Source organism: Amblyomma americanum, chromosome 1 (genome assembly GCF_052857255.1).
Source record: "Amblyomma americanum isolate KBUSLIRL-KWMA chromosome 1, ASM5285725v1, whole genome shotgun sequence".
In the NCBI taxonomy this organism is placed as follows: Eukaryota; Metazoa; Arthropoda; class Arachnida; order Ixodida; family Ixodidae; genus Amblyomma; species Amblyomma americanum.
In genome coordinates this window covers 117,775,413-117,793,340 of record NC_135497.1, presented here as the reverse complement: position 1 = coordinate 117,793,340, position 17,928 = coordinate 117,775,413, and the positions used below count along the sequence as shown (strand labels likewise).

The window sequence follows — 17,928 nt, the reverse complement described above, 5'->3', positions numbered from 1 at the left end:
TGCATTCTTCGTGTTTCATCTTTTGGCACCGTTTGGCTCACTTTGCTAATGGAATGAGCCATTGGCTAAGACAAACACTCAAGCCAATATGAATAAAATGGTTGTTATCTCATTATTATGACATGCAAGCAGTCTGTGTCAGTGTCAGTGGTGTCATGGTTTAATATGTATATTTGTTTAATAATTATGAAAGCTCGACAATATAGCTGAATGAGCTGATAAGGTTTCATACACTTTATTCTGCAATATAAAACCATAATCCATATTCACTTTAACGTCTCATCAAGGAGTACCAATTTGTATTAAGGTACGGGGCTACAGCCAGAAATTGCACATGGAAAAGTTAAGCTTTTGGTGTATTTTCTTCCAGAATATGGTGAAAGAGGGCCAAGCAATGCACTGCCCACAGTGCCGAGTAATTGTCATGAAGAAATGGGGTTGTGATTGGCTCAAGTGCTCTGTGTGCCAGACAGAAATCTGCTGGGTTACCAAGGGCCCTCGTTGGGGACCCCAGGTTTGTGTGCTTTTTGCCCTCCTTTGTGATGTGTCTGATTTTACTTGTCTGCTTTGGTTTGTATTGTTCAGAATGTATGGTTCACTTATCTTCTGTCCTGAAGAGTGCTATGCTTGCCAGCTGGACACGCAGCTGATTTATATGTTACCTGCAGCAACCAACTAATGTTCTTTGAAGCTTGTGCCAAAAGGCAATGCTCTCAGGTCATTGCATTGTGCCATATTGCATTTGCAGTGTGCCAGTGTGCACCAAAAGTTTGGTCATGCTGCAAATGATACACGAGACGCCATTCATTTTACTGGTGTCCATATTCCTCTACCTTGAATGATATTTGTCGTGATTAGTGCTCATCTTGTAATATTTTAGTTCCAAGTATAAGCAACTTTCTTTGTGCACGATGCTGTAAAATTACACCGAACAAACTGGACCAAGGCAATAACTGAATGGCTGGAAGTCAAAGGTGCTAAACCTATCTTTTAACTTGATATGGCCCAGCTGTCATAGTTTTCTCTTGCTATTTTATATTCTTATTGCCTGGTCTAGATAGCCTTGTTAGTATGACAGCTTTTGGGGAAAAGTCTGCAAAATAGATGACACTTAAGTATTTTGGTAAGTACCTATTTGGCATGGCTTGAAGTGTGGGTTAGCAAAAGTGTGAATTATGGTTGTTTGTTATTTTATACTTATGTAAAATACAGTGTTGTGTGGAAGACATGAATAGAAATGAACTGGTGTTGATTCACACGAATATTTTTCGGGTTAAGTGAGAAGAGTTTCCTTAAAGTACTACATCATCTTTGCTGAAAACTGCACATGCTTGTTGCCAACATCTGCCAGTTGTGAATAGGAAATAATTTCCAAAACTAAAATCTGCATGTGTCTCTAACCAGTTTTCATTTACATTTCACTCACATTTTGGGGGGCAATTTCAGGGACTTTTTCATTAACACTGATGGGGGCAAAGACTTATTAGCAAACATGGCTTAGTTGTTGCCACTTGCAGGAAGTTTTTTTTCCTTGCAAATAAAGTGTTACAACTAACTGGCATTTTACAGGCACAATGCAAATAGGGCAAATAGAAGTTTGATTAGTAGGTGACCATAAAAACCTGACTCCTACAAATCATAGGTTGGCAGACTCACTCATGATTAGACTCACTCGGGCTCATATTCAGACCATGGTCTGAGTTGTGAGCGAGTCCAGACTCGCATTCTGATCATGATCTGAGCCGTGAGTGAGTCCGGACTCACATTCAAATCATGATCTTAGTCGCGAGGAAAGATTTACTGCCGCAACCAAGGACGCTTGAGGGCGAGAAGACTTGGCTGTGTCTGTGGGAGACCAGAGAAGACGATTCTGTGAAAGAAAGAAGTAGCCATTTTTTTTCTTCCTCCTGGCTAGTTTGCACGAGTGCGTGTGTGGTAATGAGCCACGTAGAGATGTGTTAGGAACTGACCAAGTTCCACTCTGTTGCTGCGCAGAAGGGTGGTGGTCCCTTGTTGGGCGTTTCGGTCGGCTCAGAAACGTGCCACTTTGGCGCTTCAGGGAGCCCATATGTGCCTTAAGTTGCAACGAGTGAGTGAGCCTAAATGAGTCCTGAATTGAGATGAATGAGTGAGCCCAAATCAGTCGCGAGTCAAAATGAGTGAGTCCATGGATATGCAGGGACAGCGCCAGGATATTTATAATGGTGTGGCAAGGAGAAGGTGGGGAGGGGGAGTCAAATTCTAATAGGGATGCTTTGTTTATGGGGCATTGCCTCCTCATAAAAACAAAACAAAGAATTCAGGCAGCGTCCTCCTATGTGGTTTGGAAAATTTTGTGGTGCGAGTGCCACCCGTTGCCTGCCATCGGCTCAATCACTGCCCATATGAGTCATCAGTCGAAATGAGTGAGTGAGGCAAAATGAGTCGTGAGTTGTAATGAGTGGCTGACCCTGGATGAGCCATGAGTTGGAGTGAGTCCAAATGATTTGTGAGCCTAAGTAGAGTTTGAGTGAGCCCAGCCCTGTGTGAGTCGTGAGTTTTAGTAAGCCCCTTGGTTGACCAAACTTTGTGACTGAGCCTGAGTGAGCACTCGTGATTTTGCCAAGGTATGCTGCAAATACACAGGATGAAAATTTGCAGCTAATGTAGAGGTACTTTAGCTGCTATTTCAACAGTTGATTGGTACTTCATTACTTTGTCACAACTCTGGTGGGTACCATTCATCAGATGGAAACATTATCGCCTTATACAGGTATTGAAATGTCAGAAAATGTTAGTGCCACAAAAACTATATTAAAAAAGGCTGCTGTAGGCATAGGTGTTTATGGGTTTATGGGGTTTAGTGTCCCAAAGCGGCCCAGGCTATGAGGGACGCCGTTGTGGGGGCTCCGGAAATTTCGACCACGTGGAGTTCTTGCGCTGACATCGCACTGTATGCGAGCCTCTAGCATTTTTCCTCCATCAAAATGTGACCACTGCAGCCATAATCGAACTTGTGCCCTTCAGGTCAGCGGCCGAGCACCATAACCACCGAACCACTGCGATGGCTTAGGCATAGGTGTGTCATTGGAAACATTAAGGTCGAAAATGTGTGGCAGTAATTCCCGTTGGTCATTTCTCATTTCTGGAGCTGCTTTCCAGGAAACAAATTTTGGTTGAGGAAAGTCAGGTTTTAGACTTGCAGTAAGAATGCGATAAGATTTTTAATTTTCGGTTGTTACAGTGATGGGGGTAAGCCAAGGTATGTGCACAGGCTTTAATGTCCAGTAAAGTCTTTGCCAGGAGCTGTAATTGTCCTCCATACATAACATTGAAATTGCAACTCTGTACAAGAGTTGCATTACATGGGGTGGCATCTCTTTGATCATCTTTGTGATCATATTGATTGCCATGACTATGGTATTCTTATAGTTATGAATTATACTCTATAAAAAAAAAACAATGTTGTGCCATGCATTCATTCTTCTGGAGCCAGAAGGAATTGTACTGTAGACTATAAAACCACTACAAAATGAACATGTACTAACTAATCAGTTATCAGGGATTGTGTTTGATTATGCTTCCTCGGAGACTTTATTTCTTCCTGTTTTTCCCAGGGCAAAGGAGACACTTCTGCTGGCTGCAAGTGTGGAGTGAATGGAGTAAAGTGCCATCCCAAGTGCAATTATTGCCATTGATTAGCCTCTAAGCAGTGAAATTCATGATATTTGTGTAGCAAGTGAGATGGAGTCGAAATATTTAGTGTGTATCAGTGAATGATAGAAACACAAATCCTTTAGCTTTTGAAATTTTTCCAGAAAAGTATTTCAAGTCGAAGCCAGTGTGCTGTGCTCGATGAAGTAGCAATTCTGTGTGTGTCATACGAAATGGAAGCAAAGGTCACAAGACTGCTGTCAACATACATCTACGGAGAAGCACCTAAGATTATGTATGTGGCCTACAAAAGGTTCTTAATGCTTCAGTAATTTTCAGGCATGTATTTTGCTCTGTTGTAATGTCTGAAAGATGTGGAAACATACAGGCGTTTTAGGTGCAGTCACTTACCAGCACCACAGCCTGGCTAACGCCAGCATGGCCAGCTGTTTAAGCACAACTTCCTTGTTATTGTCAAGACTGAGAAAAGTGCATCTCAAGAGTGCTTGCCTAAGTCATGCTACAGTGCTTGTTTTTGGCCTCAAGAGCTAATTTATTTTATTTTAATCACTAAAATGTTTTTGTCTACAAGACACCTCCCAGAAAAAAATTAAGAAAATGTAATGTGTCAGTAAACTTAAAAAAAAAGGAGCTAGCATTCCACACTGTTTGTCCACTTTTGGGTTAAACATGTAGTGTCAGCACTGGTAACCAAGAGCTTTGCCACAGGTGCAAAGTCACGAGTGTTGACACTGGGAGGTTTCCTATGTGCATACAGCCTTCGAAGGGATGTGATGTATGTCTACTCACTTGTTGTGGTGGGTTGAGAAGCTGTGGTCTAAATTGTCAGGTTGCAATTTTTTATTTTTTTTTGTGAGTGCAAGCCCATTGAAAGTTGTCACCTAAAATGGCAGAGTGCTGGCTGCTGAGATTGGTTTCTTGCAGTGGCATGTCAACATGGACTTAGATGCAACAACTTCCACTGGTCAGTGTAGTTTCCCCTATGTGCATACAGCCTTCGAAGGGATGTGATGTATGTCTACTCGTTGTGGTGGGTTGAGAAGCTATGGTCTAAATTGTCAGGTTGCAATTTTTTTTTTTTTTGTGAGTGCAAGCCCATTGAAAGTTGTCACCTAAAATGGCAGAGTGCTGGCTGCTGAGATTGGTTTCTTGCAGTGGCATGTCAACATGGACTTAGATGCAGCAACTTCCACTGGTCAGTGTCGTTTCGCTGCCTTGGTCTTAGACACACTAGAGTCGAAACATACATGCTCTGTTTTCTTTCAGTTTTTTTTGTTGCGCAATGAATGCTTCTCACTGCGTTTCATGGATCTTGCCATTTCACACCAAGCTTAGCTGGCGCTAAGCAGCTAACAAGGTCTGCAGCTGGGCAAGTTGGCTTAAATGCATAGTAGAACAGTGCAAACTTATAAGACAACAGAAGAAGGGAGACACTACTACTTGTTTGTGTGTTGCACTGTTCCACTGTGCTAAGCTGGTACTCTGGCTGTTTGACATCTCTAATTTGTTTTTGTTGACTGAGCCTGAAGTGACTTGGCTCCCAAGTTTTGTTTGTAAAACACAGTGAATCTTCCATTAGACTGCAGCCCAGTTTCACTTTCCAGCCTTCTGTGTGTGAAAGTGTGTGCAAAACTGAGTGCATTCAACAACACTATTTCTGCCAAGTTGATGAGATGCACCATTAAGTGTAGTAGCCGTAGAGTGCTTTTGTTTAAAATCTTATCTTAACCTATTCATGTGTGTGTGCGTGTGTGTGTGCCTTGTGTGTTTTATTTATTCTTTGCTTGGCAAAGTATGAATGGCAAAGGTTCTTTGAAGAGTGCTCTAGTCAATAAAATCAATTTCAGTTTATGGTGTACCATGTTCTTGATAATAAAGTATTAAATGTTGACTTATAACATATTAACTGTTGCACATTTTGCTTTCATAGCTGTGTAGATGAACCAAGTTTTTTAACACAAGAAATGCACAAAGAATTTTCTACCATAAAAATTCATGCTCACAAGTAATGAATGCTATGGTGCTGAGCTAGGTCACCACGCGAAATCGTCGTATAATCGCAAATCGCCCATTAAGCACAGGTAGCTCCAATATGGAAGGAAATGGCCAGCTCATACAAAGCAATTGTTCTGTTATTTCTGCTTTAAAGTTAAATATGTCTTATAGCTATTATGCATCCAGAAGAAAACAATTTTGAAAAATGGGAAGGATTGTGCTTGTCACTCATATTTATAGAGTAATCCCTTGTTGGATGTGCTGTTATGCTTTTACGGGACCGCGTAAAAAAAAAAAATAAACGTACCAGCCGAGAAACATAGTAACTTACATTTATTTTTTTACTTCTACTAAGGGCAGCATGCTTCTCTGCAATTTTTGAGGCTTTGTACCTCTCGCGATCATTCACATGCCCAGAAAATCCTAAACGCCTTGTAGCTGCTTTCCATCTGCTTGAGCAACTGTTGATGGATGGGAAGCAGCAACGAAGAGGCCGGGCGCATAAAGCGGGCGGAGTTTGGGTACGCATGCGCGCCTCTGTGTTGTTTTCCGCGGCAGCTGCTTTAATTAGGTCCTCATTTAATGCAATCGAGAAAATGGGTTTCTAAGCTGCAGGCGACAAGGAAAATGTAGATGATAAAATTATGCACGGGAGCCAATCCGCGCATCTGTGTCGTGCAACACAGCCCGCGCGGAGTTTACCACTGGATAGTTTCGTTTTCGCTCCTTCGTTGTCATTTTCGCCGCAGCGGCGATGGAACTATACCAACAGCCACAACAAAATTCACGCCGCCCTGAGCTGTGTTCGGTGTCGGTGCCGGAAGCCGCCGAACACGGTGGCGGCCAGGCGCCGATGGAATCGGTTCCGCTTCGGCAGGTATACCGTCGCTGTTCCGCGCGCGCTAAACATAGGCTGTCAAAATTCCGGCACTGGGTAAACCACTGTCACGAAGTGACATTCGCGGCCTAGCTTGAGGGAACGCTTCCACAGTTGCGACATAACAGGCGAGTTTGTATTGCATGTTTCTACGGGAGCTTGCTCTGGACTGGCTCACGGAAACGTTACAACGGAAACGTAACAGCGGGGTTCTGTTGCCTGTACGTACTCGCGTAATAAATATACACGCTTTTATGGGTGCCAGAATGTATAATATTTTGTGCTGTCGCTTAATAAAATCAGCCTATGTTTTCGTCATGCGATAATTCGTACTGAAACCGCCTTCCTGGCGAGCGCCGCTGAAGCTTTGTGGTGCTCACACATACCCAACAATTCTGAACAAAAGCTTTTTTGAGCTGGAAACCATTTATGAACACGATTTTTTCATGTAATGTAAGATTTCACTATAACAACTGATATATCCAGAGATAACCCAGCGGCAGTCTTGTATTTTTTTCTATTAACGTTTTTGCTATCGTCAAAAGCGTTCCCCATTGTTTTTCTACGGCAGTCTTTACTGTTCGATGCGATCGATGGAAACACTTAAAAAGAGATTTTTGTGCATATCAGAATAATGGACCATTGCCTTCAATATTTCCATAAGAGTGTCTTAAAATTTTCCAATTTTCAAAATTTTTGTTCGAGAATGTTGGACATGCTCTATCCGTCGGCGCTGCGCCGCCACCTTAGCGACTGTGGTTTGACCGCGGCGATATCGAGATAAGGATGGGCGAAGGGGCGAGCGCAACCTCCTCTTTGCAACCCTATTGGCTAGCAGCTGACAACTGCTTTTTCCGCCAGCGAAAATCCGCCTTAATCACGCTCGCTCCTTGAAACTCCTCTACTCCATCTCATCACTTGCAGCACTGTGGAAGCTACAGACCTCCTAAACTGTTTAGTTGCGTGTTTTCTTTTTTCAAATGATACCTTAGACATTAGAATATATGGATAACAGTGTGGTGTTCGCTTACGACTGCTAAATAATTTGTAATTCAATTTCTTCTCTCATGCTCTTTTGGTTTCATCAGCCAAACGTTGGCTGTGACGTGTGGTTAACCTTTAGGTCACATACGTGAGGCAGAAAAAAACCTGCAATATAAACGCTGATATACATCTACGTGGCGGTGGTGTCCGCCTGCAAAAAACTGTGCTTTGGCACAATATTTCGTGGTTAACAATGCTAAACCGCCAGCCATTTTTTTTTTTACTACGGAATTGAAATTATGGGAATTCCATGCTCTTAGGGAAGTGAAGACAAGCAAGCCTGCATCACACAGAAGCAACACAGACACAGTCAACATATAATCACAGCACACACTTTGGCTCCACGAGACCCTCCTGCTGGAGCTGAAGTCCCTTCATGAGCTTTTATAAAAAAAAAAAGCTGATCTAGCGACTTCAGCTTGAGCCAGTGGTGCTTGTCCGTTGAGCGAAGTTATTTCACTTATTCATATGCGCGCAGTGGTATGCTGGAAATAATAAAAACAATTCATTAGGTAAAGCTGCTCATACAAAGACCTCATTAGTTCACTGTTTCATATTATTAGGCAGCAATTTAATATTCAGATCCCAATCAAAATCTCTGGTTGTAAAGGTTTTTTTCCGGAGTTCCCGGGTTCGAACCCGACCGCGGCGGCTGCGTTTTTATGGAGGAGAAACGCTAAGGCGCCCGTGTGCTGTGCGATGTCAGTGGACGTTAAAGATCCCCAGGTGGTCTAAATTATTCCGGAGCCCTCCATTACGGCACCTCTTCTTCCTTTATTCTTTCTCTCCCTCCTTTATCCCTTCCCTTACGGTGCGGTTCAGGTGTCCAACGATATATGAGACAGGTACTGCGCCATTTCCTTTCCACCAAAAACCAATAAAAAAATAAAAAAAAGGTTTTTAGGTATGTGGACGATTTTTAATCCTTTTAAAGCTTAGCGAGAGGTTGGTCAGATGGTTCTTAACCACAAAGTGAAAAAGGGAGGGAAAACCTCAGGGTACTTGCCAACGTTTTGACAAGAGGACTTGTCGGTGCTGATATCTTGCAGGTGACAAACTATATATGTCTCGTTCGTGAAATTGTAATCTCTCACAGTAAACCTGACTGAGCTGTTGCTTCGTCCAGGCGAAGACAAGTCCTCTTGTCGAAACGTTGGCAAGCACCCTGAGGCATTCCCTCCCTTGTTCTCTGCGATTCTCGTGACAGTGTTGACTCGGTCGCAACAGACGTTTAAACATCTTTAATGAAACTTTCATAGACTTTAGCTTTACTCATGAGGTACCACTTGAAGACTGCATCAGGTTTTTAGACTTGCTTCTGACCTTTTCTGACGGGGCAACGTTTTATGGCGTTGCGCTCTTCGCACTAAGAAAGGCCTATTTCCCTGTGCCTCGTCAGATTCTAAACTTGTGAAAAGGGATATAGCCAACCACTGCCTAGGCAATGCCATGCGGAAAAGCTGTCCTCACGTTCTGCAGAACAGTTTTCTGGAACAGGTTTGCCTCCCGCGGTCAGCGGGTTACCCTGAACAGGTACTGGTTTCTGTTGCTGAATCTTTATCTAGCAAGCTTAAGTCACACCACATGCCTAACAACGAAGATGAGCCGTGGCAAGAAATGAGCCCTGCTGTAATGCCATGCATGCATGCACAAAGTCTCGCATAATGTTAAAAAGGTAGCCACAATTAAGATATGGTGTTAACGTTGTCTGTTCTGCGCCCACAAAACTGTCGTCGCTGTGTGCATGCATCTCTGCAAATTATAAGAGCGTAAAAATGAAGTGCAACGTCAAGCATCGCAGTATGTTCACCAAATGTACAACCACATCGCCGCCGCGGTGCCTCAGGGCTAGGCCGCTCGGCTGCTGACCCGAAAGACGCGGGTTCGATCCCGACCGCGGCGGTCGCATTTCGATGAAGGCGAAATGCTAGGGGCCCGTGTACTGTGCGATGCCAGTGCCCCCAGGTGGTCGAAATTTCCGGAGCCCTTCACTACGGCATCCCTCATAGCCAGCTGAGTCCCTTTGGGACATTAAGCCCCCATAATCCCATAAACTCCCTCCCCCTGCCATGTGGAAATGATTACATCGGCCAGACTGGCCAATGTGTTAAAGAACGCTGAAGACAGCACCGCACATAGCTGCAGCCGGATAACACAGCTAATCTACCTAAACATTGCAACCACTATAAAGACTTTATCCCCATTTTCAATAATGTCAGAATCATTGGCCACCGGAAAACACAGAACGAGAAATCTTAGAAGCGTTTAAAATCAAGAAGTTATAGGCACTGAATGCGTAAGCGACTGCTCTGTCATGTTGACTGCAAGATAATACAGTTTCATGAACGGGACATAAGCGCTATTTCGTGTCCACTTCTTGAGGGAAATTGAAAAAAAAAAACATCGAGAAAGAGAGCAGAGAACTATTCACGCTTTTCCTTTTCCAAAGTAGCTCTGTCTCTCGGATATTCAACTCGATCCGCACTTTGTCGAGTTCATGAATACGACGTGATAGTAATTGTCACGGATGCATCAGTACCTGCACTATCAAATGGGTTGGTGCGAAAGCACAACTTAACCCGGTTCCAGCAAAAAATCATGGGTGAAGCCTTGGAGTAACTCGGGTAAGCTCGGGTTAGTTCGGAGGAGCGTCGCGCCAGCTGCAGCCAATGGGAGGAAGCTCGGGTAGTTCGTAGGAGCGTCGCACCAGCTATAGACAATGACATAGTGACCTTTTTTTGGCACCCTCAAGGCGCCATGCTTTTGCACCATCAAGCAAGGGGCGCTTTCGCACGTTTACTCGGTTTAACTACATAATTGAAACCCTACCACTTTTTTGTTGTTTTTGTCGGCGTTGTTGTGCTTACGCGTGTGCGCCCGGTTTTGTTGTGACAGTTTTCACCGAGTGTCGTCCTGTTTACTGTTTCTTCTTGTGAACGCGTCCTTCTGTTTTTTTTTCCATGACCATGCACCAGCTGTCCCGACAACCCAACAAACACAAAACCTCCTCAAAATCTCCCAGAAATATCCCATCAGGACATTTGGAATGACCCCAGGTGGTTCTCATTTTTCCCGAAGACGTCCAAAAAACGTCCCCACAACTAGCCGTGTCCAAAAAGTTGTGCGTCCCAGGGACAGCCCCGAAAGGTTAATGCTAGATTTCCCGGCTCTGGTTCAATAAAAATATTTCTTTTTCATGCAGACTTCACGCATCTAAGCGCACATATGTGCCAAATTTCAGGCACATGCTTACGTTACAGGTAGTGTAATACATTTGTCAACTCGCGTGAATGCTTGCTGGCTAGGCCATTCAGACTTACCTGTTTACATGAAATGTGCTTTAACAAGGTGAAAATTTGGGCTGGTTGGTGCATGATCTTGTGACGGGAGCAGCGCAGCACGAGAAAGAGAGGCGGGACACGACGCTGAATAACAACCAGATTTTTAATGCACGTTCGTCGAATATATACATCTCGCTCGTATAAGAAGGAAAAAAAGCATGAAAAACGCATCAGATGTACACGTGGTGAAATATTAAGACATCGCTCGCAGATAATTTATCTGTCACGAAGCGCTATTGAAGGTATGCAGGCGCATATGTCGCTCTTTGGTCGGATGTTGAAGGCTTCTTCAATCCCCCTGGTCCATTGATCAAAATATGACGGGATGACCATTGCGTTGATAAGCTGCGGAGCGCATTCATGCTCTCTGCAATGTTTTGCTAATTCACTGCTGATGGCGCCCTTTAGGGATCTTTTGTGCTCTCGAAGCCGTTTATTGAAACAGCGCCCTGTTTGACTAATGTATGTGCGTCCGCATGACAGAGGTATTTCATAAACCCAGCTTTTCACACATTTCACATGTTTTTACAGGTGTTTTTTTCTTACGTTGATTTTTTTCTTTACTCGCTGTTTACTTTGACGCACAGGCTCCTTAACTTGTTGGGTGCTGTTGGGATTCAGATAGCGTGACTGGGTCGGAGAAGAGACGAGGACGATCGGAGGAAGAATACTTGGAAAACTTTATACAAGGACTATTTACATTATGTACAAGTACGGGCAACTGAGAGTGCTTCTCAGTAAAGAGAGCTTCTTAGGAGTCGGGAGTCTCTGATACCTCTCAAGAAGGGGGCTCTCCCTTGGCATCAAACCAGCAGCTCCTTAAATACTCTTCGTATTCCCCAGATCCCTAGCTGGGGAATACAGTTCGAAGAATAATGTCCAATCACACGATGGCACTGAAGGTACCACCCACGGCAGGGCGGTCCTGATGTTTCCTCGCAGCTCGGTCGAGGGAAAGGGAACAGGACCCGGTCACGTTGTCGTCCTCCAGGTGGCCGCACACTTGCGTCCGGACCGCGCCCATGTTGACCCGGAGGGCACCTGCATGACACAGGAATGCAGGCTGTCTCCCAGCAGGTGTCAAAAGAGCTTGTACTGGTGACCGGAACGCGGAAGCTCTGTCGAAGGTGCGGCACTCGGGCAATTGTTCAAATCCAGCGTGACTGAAGGGGACCACACTGATACCGCACTTCGTCGTGGTGAGGACCGGAACGAATACGCTTATGGTCGTCGCTGGCATTCCTGTTGAACACGTGGGGACGCTATTGTCGTCGCTGCTTCCGGCATTCCTGTTCGAACATGTGGGGATGAAAAAAAAAACTGAAAATGCACTTTTCTTCATTTATCACTACAGGCATGCAAGGCTCTGTGACTGCGTCACGTTGCTTGCGCAGAAAAAAAGCTAAAAAAATTTAGTTCTCCACTGAGTTTTAATCCAGTAAAGCTGCATCACGTTGTGTTTCTTTGTGTTCGTCAATTTTATTAACGTTGAACTCTAGGTATGAATGTGTATATTTCTGACCGTGTGTATAGGTGGAAAGCGAGAACAATAAGATCACCTTTTTTTTTAAGCGGTTTGTAAGTGGTGAATGGAGGGCATGTTATGAATGTAAGGCCGCTGTGAAATAATTCTTTTCGTTCGATTCTTATCATCCGCTCGTTTGACTGCACTAATCCCAGCGACAGCGAGGGTATTGCGAAGTGCAAAAATAATCAGAATGAAACGTGGACAACAAAGTATCTTACTACCATACACGCATGTCGTAATAAGGCCTGCCATTACAGAGACAGTCATGCACAGAACTCTTCACACTTAAAATTTATCCGTTAGTCATATGTGCTCAGCGATGTTAGTCAACGAACAGAGCGCCTCGCGTTTACATACGCCCTTCTAGTCCAGTCAAATCACCTTTCCAGAAATACATGTAGACTCGGTGCTTGATAAGAACTGCGCTACAATTGTCCGGCGAACGTTCCACTACAGCAGAAAAACTTCATGTTCACATGCTTTCTCTGTATTGCTGTCATCAGAAATCTCACGCAATGACACTTAGCGGCTCGTCTATATGGTTATATTGCAAACATCCATGTAACAGCGCTCTCAAGAAATATTTTTGCTGGTTAACTCTGACAACAACGATTGGTGCCTGTCTTGCTCCTCTGCTCAGCGATATATCTTGCTGGCGCATTATGACCGGCAGTTGCAAGAAGCACTCATTGGCCTTGACGTCACAAAAATTTTCCGCTACGTGGACGATTACTTCATGGTTTTTAGGAATGACCCAAGGGACTCGCGCCCTTGTGTGGACGAGCTGTTCGCAATCTTTGAAACTAATTTTTTTTTCGTTTAAACTGACCAAGCAATTGCCAATTGCCAAATGAAGGGCAGATACGTTTTCTCGATATGATTGCCCTCATTCGTAGCGATCATCTGTGCCTACGGTATGAGTCCCGAGCACGTATACATAATACAGGGTTTCTTCCCTTCACGTCTGCGCACTCCAGGATCGTCAAGCGCCTTATTGCCTCAGGATTACTTAAGAATGTCATTGCCAGGTGGCAGCACCGGGTGCAGACAAGTTTCCTCGCACAGATGGAACATTTGAAATCGGCTGGCTTTGCAGTATCACTGTTGCTGCCTGTTGTAGAAGGGTTGCTACGATGGTGACGATATACTCTGTTGACCACAACTTCTCAGAGTCTAGTCCTTTTGTGCGCCGCAAGCTGCAGGAAACGCGTTTTGTTGCCTTCCGCGTGCATGTTGTTTATGGAGTGCCGTTTTCGTGCGGCGCCTCATATGTTGGGCAAACGGGGATATGCATAATTAATCGCCTCAGAGAGCGTGCTTCGTTCCTAGATGGCGCGCTGCCCTGAACAGCAACCTGGCGCTCCACTACAAAGGCTGCGAAGAGTGTTTACCACTTTTTGATCGGAGCGCCATCCTCAGGCATTATAATTACTCCGATGCGTCGAAAAGGGAATCTTTGAAGCCTGTGCTATCGCGGGCAAGAGTGCATCATGTGTCAGCAAACCTTCAGTCTCCCTGTCCCGCCACGAGTTGGCGTGCCAGTTCCTGAATGACGAGCCCTATATAGAGCCTTTGCTTTTGGTTATGTTTTTTTATGCTTCTGCGCAAGCCTTCTTCACATGTATTTATGCGCTCGCACAATAAATGCATTCAGTTTCTAGTCAGCGCTCGTGTGTGTATTATCTACTGCCCCGTTTTTTTGTTTTTGTTTTGCACTTTGCTCCTTCATAACGGTCAGTGAACACTCCTATACACTTCTACAATTACATACGCTCACGGAACAAAGAATGTTTCATGAAGGTACAGCATGAAACATAATCCATGGAGCTCATTGAAAGATCCGTTGGCGCACTTCGAAGCATACCTACATATTCCACACTTCTTCAACGGACCCACGACCACGAGGCCGTGATGCCATGATGGCAAAGCCGTAACTGGAAAGTAGTAAAGGGGACCCGAGATTCTACTTGCATGGTGGCAGGAAATTAGTTTTGTTTCAGTTTCATCGGGAAAAAAAAGAAACAAGCATATTATTTTACAACGGGTATTCGGAAGCATCGGTACATGTTCACAGAAGTCACAGCGATTTCCAGCACTTGTCTCTCGTGGACAACGCGCATTGATTAACGATCTGTTGCTTCGACCAGTGGCGTAGTGGGGGTGTTATATGTCGCGGGTAAAAAAATAAAAAGAAAGAGCGACCGCGGCCAAACAATATCGTAGTAATTTTTATGCTTTAGTAAAGCCGAAGGGTTAGTTGTTTTGCTCACTGTAATATCTACATAAAATAGGAGTGCGCACACACACACACACACACACACACACACACACACACACACACACACACACACACACACACACACACACACACACACACACACACACACACACACACACACACACACACACACACACACACACACACACACACACACACACACACACACACACACACACACACACACACACACACACACACACACACACACACACACACACACTTGTACGAAAATCGCGGCTATCTGCAGTGTGATATCGTTGACGGAAACATCGCTCTCGATCAAGCAAGTGAGACGAGGCAGCCTGATCTTACAGCGCTTACCTTGTTGGAGATGCTTGTTCCACACTCTGTTGGTGTCGCCGGTGCAGCACTTGTAGTGGGTATAGAATTATTTTTTTTTCTTGAAGGAATGGTCCGGTGTCAACTTGGGTCGCTTCTTTGCGCTCATTTCTAAAGCGCCAACTGTATGTTTGCTGAACGGCTCCTTTAGCGACCTGTACATATCTGCATGATCACCGGATGGCGCCTATATGGCCTTGTACAGTCAGGAAACGCGACAACTCAAATGCCGTACTTTTCTACTTTGCAGCGAGATATTCCTGTACAACCGGTTTATGAAATGTACTTCGGTAGGTCTTCTCCCCAGAAGCATGAATTTGGGTATTTGTACACTGCAGCTGAAAGCACACAAGTCATATATTTTGTTTCGTTCACAGCCGCTGTTCGCATTTCATTCTGGTCTGACTGGACATGCCTGTATGCCTACCAGACGCTACCTATAGAAACCTGAGAGGCATGCACAATCCTATATCGCACCTTTAAATACCCGTATACACTTTTATGAACCCATACGGGTTCTTTAATAGGGAGGTAGGGAATGTGGCGTGCGTTGTCTCGAAAAACACTTTTCCCGATAAGAGGACGTCCATTGATTTGTGCTTCATGTAGGAGTTATCACAATTTTTTTTTCCAAAAAAGCACGCGTCCTTTAGCCTACTGGACTCGTTAACAGCTTGTGTTCAGCATTATGGGTCAGGAGGAGCGCGGTCGAATTTCGATGGAGGAGAAATTCCAGAGGCCCGTGTACTGTGCGACGTCAGTGCACGTTAAAGAACCCCAGGTGGTCGAAATTTCCGGAGCCCTCCACTACGGCGTCTCTCATAGCCTGGGTCGCTTTGGGACGTTCAACCTCCATGAAGCATAAACAAATTTACTAATGCAGCCATTGTACGCGAAGTACGAGCACTCCGTGAGCGCCTGGAATCCAATGAAAACGATGACGAGGAGGTCGACGTATACCACCAGTTGCTGTGAGCGCTTCAACCGCAGTTAGTTACATCGCGTCCCTAAAGCGCAGCTCGTCTGCAGGAATAACCTCGGCAAGGAACTCATGACCGCGCTGGAGGGCTTGGGAAGCGCCATATATAGCCAGACGCATATAACGAACTTAAAGAAAAAAAACTACTTTTGTCTGGCATTCTATTTTCGGCTGCAGTATGGGAAGTTCACTTACTACGAACTTCTGATACAACAAGCAAGCTCACCGCGACCTGCAGGTTCGTTATAAGCAGGCTCAACTTATTATTTGTTTTTTGAACAGATATAAATTGGCGCAAATGGCCATTGCCGCGCAATCGCGACAAACCAGAGATCAACACGTAATTCGCCAAAAAGTAGCGTATCAAGTGGCTTCGGTAGAGGCAATCCTCAAGGACCCAGCAAGTGCAGACAATTTTTTATCCAACAAATTTCTTCCTATTCTTCCCGCAACCGTTCTCACAATATCAGACGCGAGGAGTCGTTGAACTTTGGCTGGCAGTCGCACTTTCGCGCCCCCTGTTCGTCCACACAGCTTCCTGGCAGTGGAACTAAACATTTTTATCCGAAAGCGCTGGTTACTGGAAACATATTGCCCTCAAAATGTTTGTGCACGTCCCATGTGGAAAGGACTATATGGCGTGCAATCGGTACGTCGCGAATTCGCGACAGTGAAGGTCAAGGGTTAATGGAACTGACAACTCCGAGAAAAAAAAACAAGAGAGGGGAAAAAAAGAGGAATGCTTGCGATACCTCACTGAATAAAAAGAAACCGTCAGGTGTCCCATGAAAACTCCGAACTGCTCAGTCTGACGCAACGCCTTCACGAAGGCACGTCAAAGGCTTCATGCTAATAGGGGAGGAAAAAAACGCCGACTCGTTCCACAAGCTGGGGTGCGAGTTCGGAGCTCTCTTCATCCAGGACACAACGCGGTTAATATGCATGCGAGCATTACAGAGTGTGCGATCCCAGCGATGGTGCGCGGATGAACAGGTGACGGGTCCGCTTCTCTAGTTTCGCTTCACCTGCGACAGACGGCACCACTTTCACATACGCCCCATGGACATTATCTAACGTCCCGACCGGTCCTGACTGTATGCGTACACATTGTTGATGAGCATACTTTCCGCATGCATTCCGCCGTGAATAGCGGACAGTGCGCTTGACAAAGGCGGTAAAACGAGGTGGCCGCCAGCTTGGACGCAACCTTGTTGCTACCGGTAACCGCGAACTTGACCGCAAAAACATGCCACGGCGCTGCAAGTGGGGTGACGGTGGGCCGGGGCGGGCGATAAGCGAGCGCGATAAGAATGTTTTCCGGTGCAGCTTTGATGCGGCCGCCCGATCGCCTCCTCGTTCCACCACGTGCAGTCAAGGTGCCGGGGCCGTTAGCCGATAAGCGCCCCTGACCGCCGCGAAAGGGAATGTGGTCGCGGGGGCGTTGTGTTTACAGCGGCCGCCAAAAAGGTGGTTGCACCTGCCCCGTCGGCACTTTTGCCGGCGCGAAACAGGAGTGCCCACTTCACGCTGAGAGGCTCGTTAGACGCCGACACTTGGGGCCACCGCTGTTCCCTGTTGGGGGGTCGTCGAGAGAAAACGAGGGACCGGCGTCGCCGCTTTCCGGCGACTGCGAGCCGAGAAGCAAGCGCGATAAACGAAGTACGGTTGGTTGCGGCGTCGATAACAGCCAGTAGCAGCACCGCCTATGTTTATCATAAGCCCAATCAAGATTAGCGCTTGGAACTACGTGTAGCCAATCACCGCGTGCCTCCGAAGTATTTGTCTCGTTGGTTTCAAGTTTCCCCGTTACGTAGGTGACGACGCACCGCCCCAAATTTCTAATTTATTCAGCTTGCAGTTCGGCAAGCTTTTCGGTAGTGTCCGGGTAGT

General features: G+C 45.5%; 1 protein-coding gene across 8 annotated transcripts in view; it reads left to right on the top strand.

The window, feature by feature from the left end:
• The window catches only part of LOC144113530 (uncharacterized), a 59,897-nt gene extending 54,129 nt beyond the window's left edge, over positions 1–5,768 (top strand). For 5 of the 8 annotated variants that reach the window (XM_077646647.1, XM_077646652.1, XM_077646646.1 and 2 more), the window contains 2 exons: positions 371–514; positions 3,597–5,767. In XM_077646647.1, coding sequence (XP_077502773.1) covers positions 371–514; positions 3,597–3,677 — 225 coding nt within the window. In that variant the 3' untranslated portion in view covers positions 3,678–5,767. Of the gene's footprint in view, positions 1–370; positions 515–3,596 lie in introns of all 8 variants that reach the window. The other 3 variants (XM_077646651.1, XM_077646648.1, XM_077646649.1) reach the window with 1 other exon arrangement.
• The last annotated feature ends 12,160 nt before the right edge of the window (positions 5,769–17,928 follow it).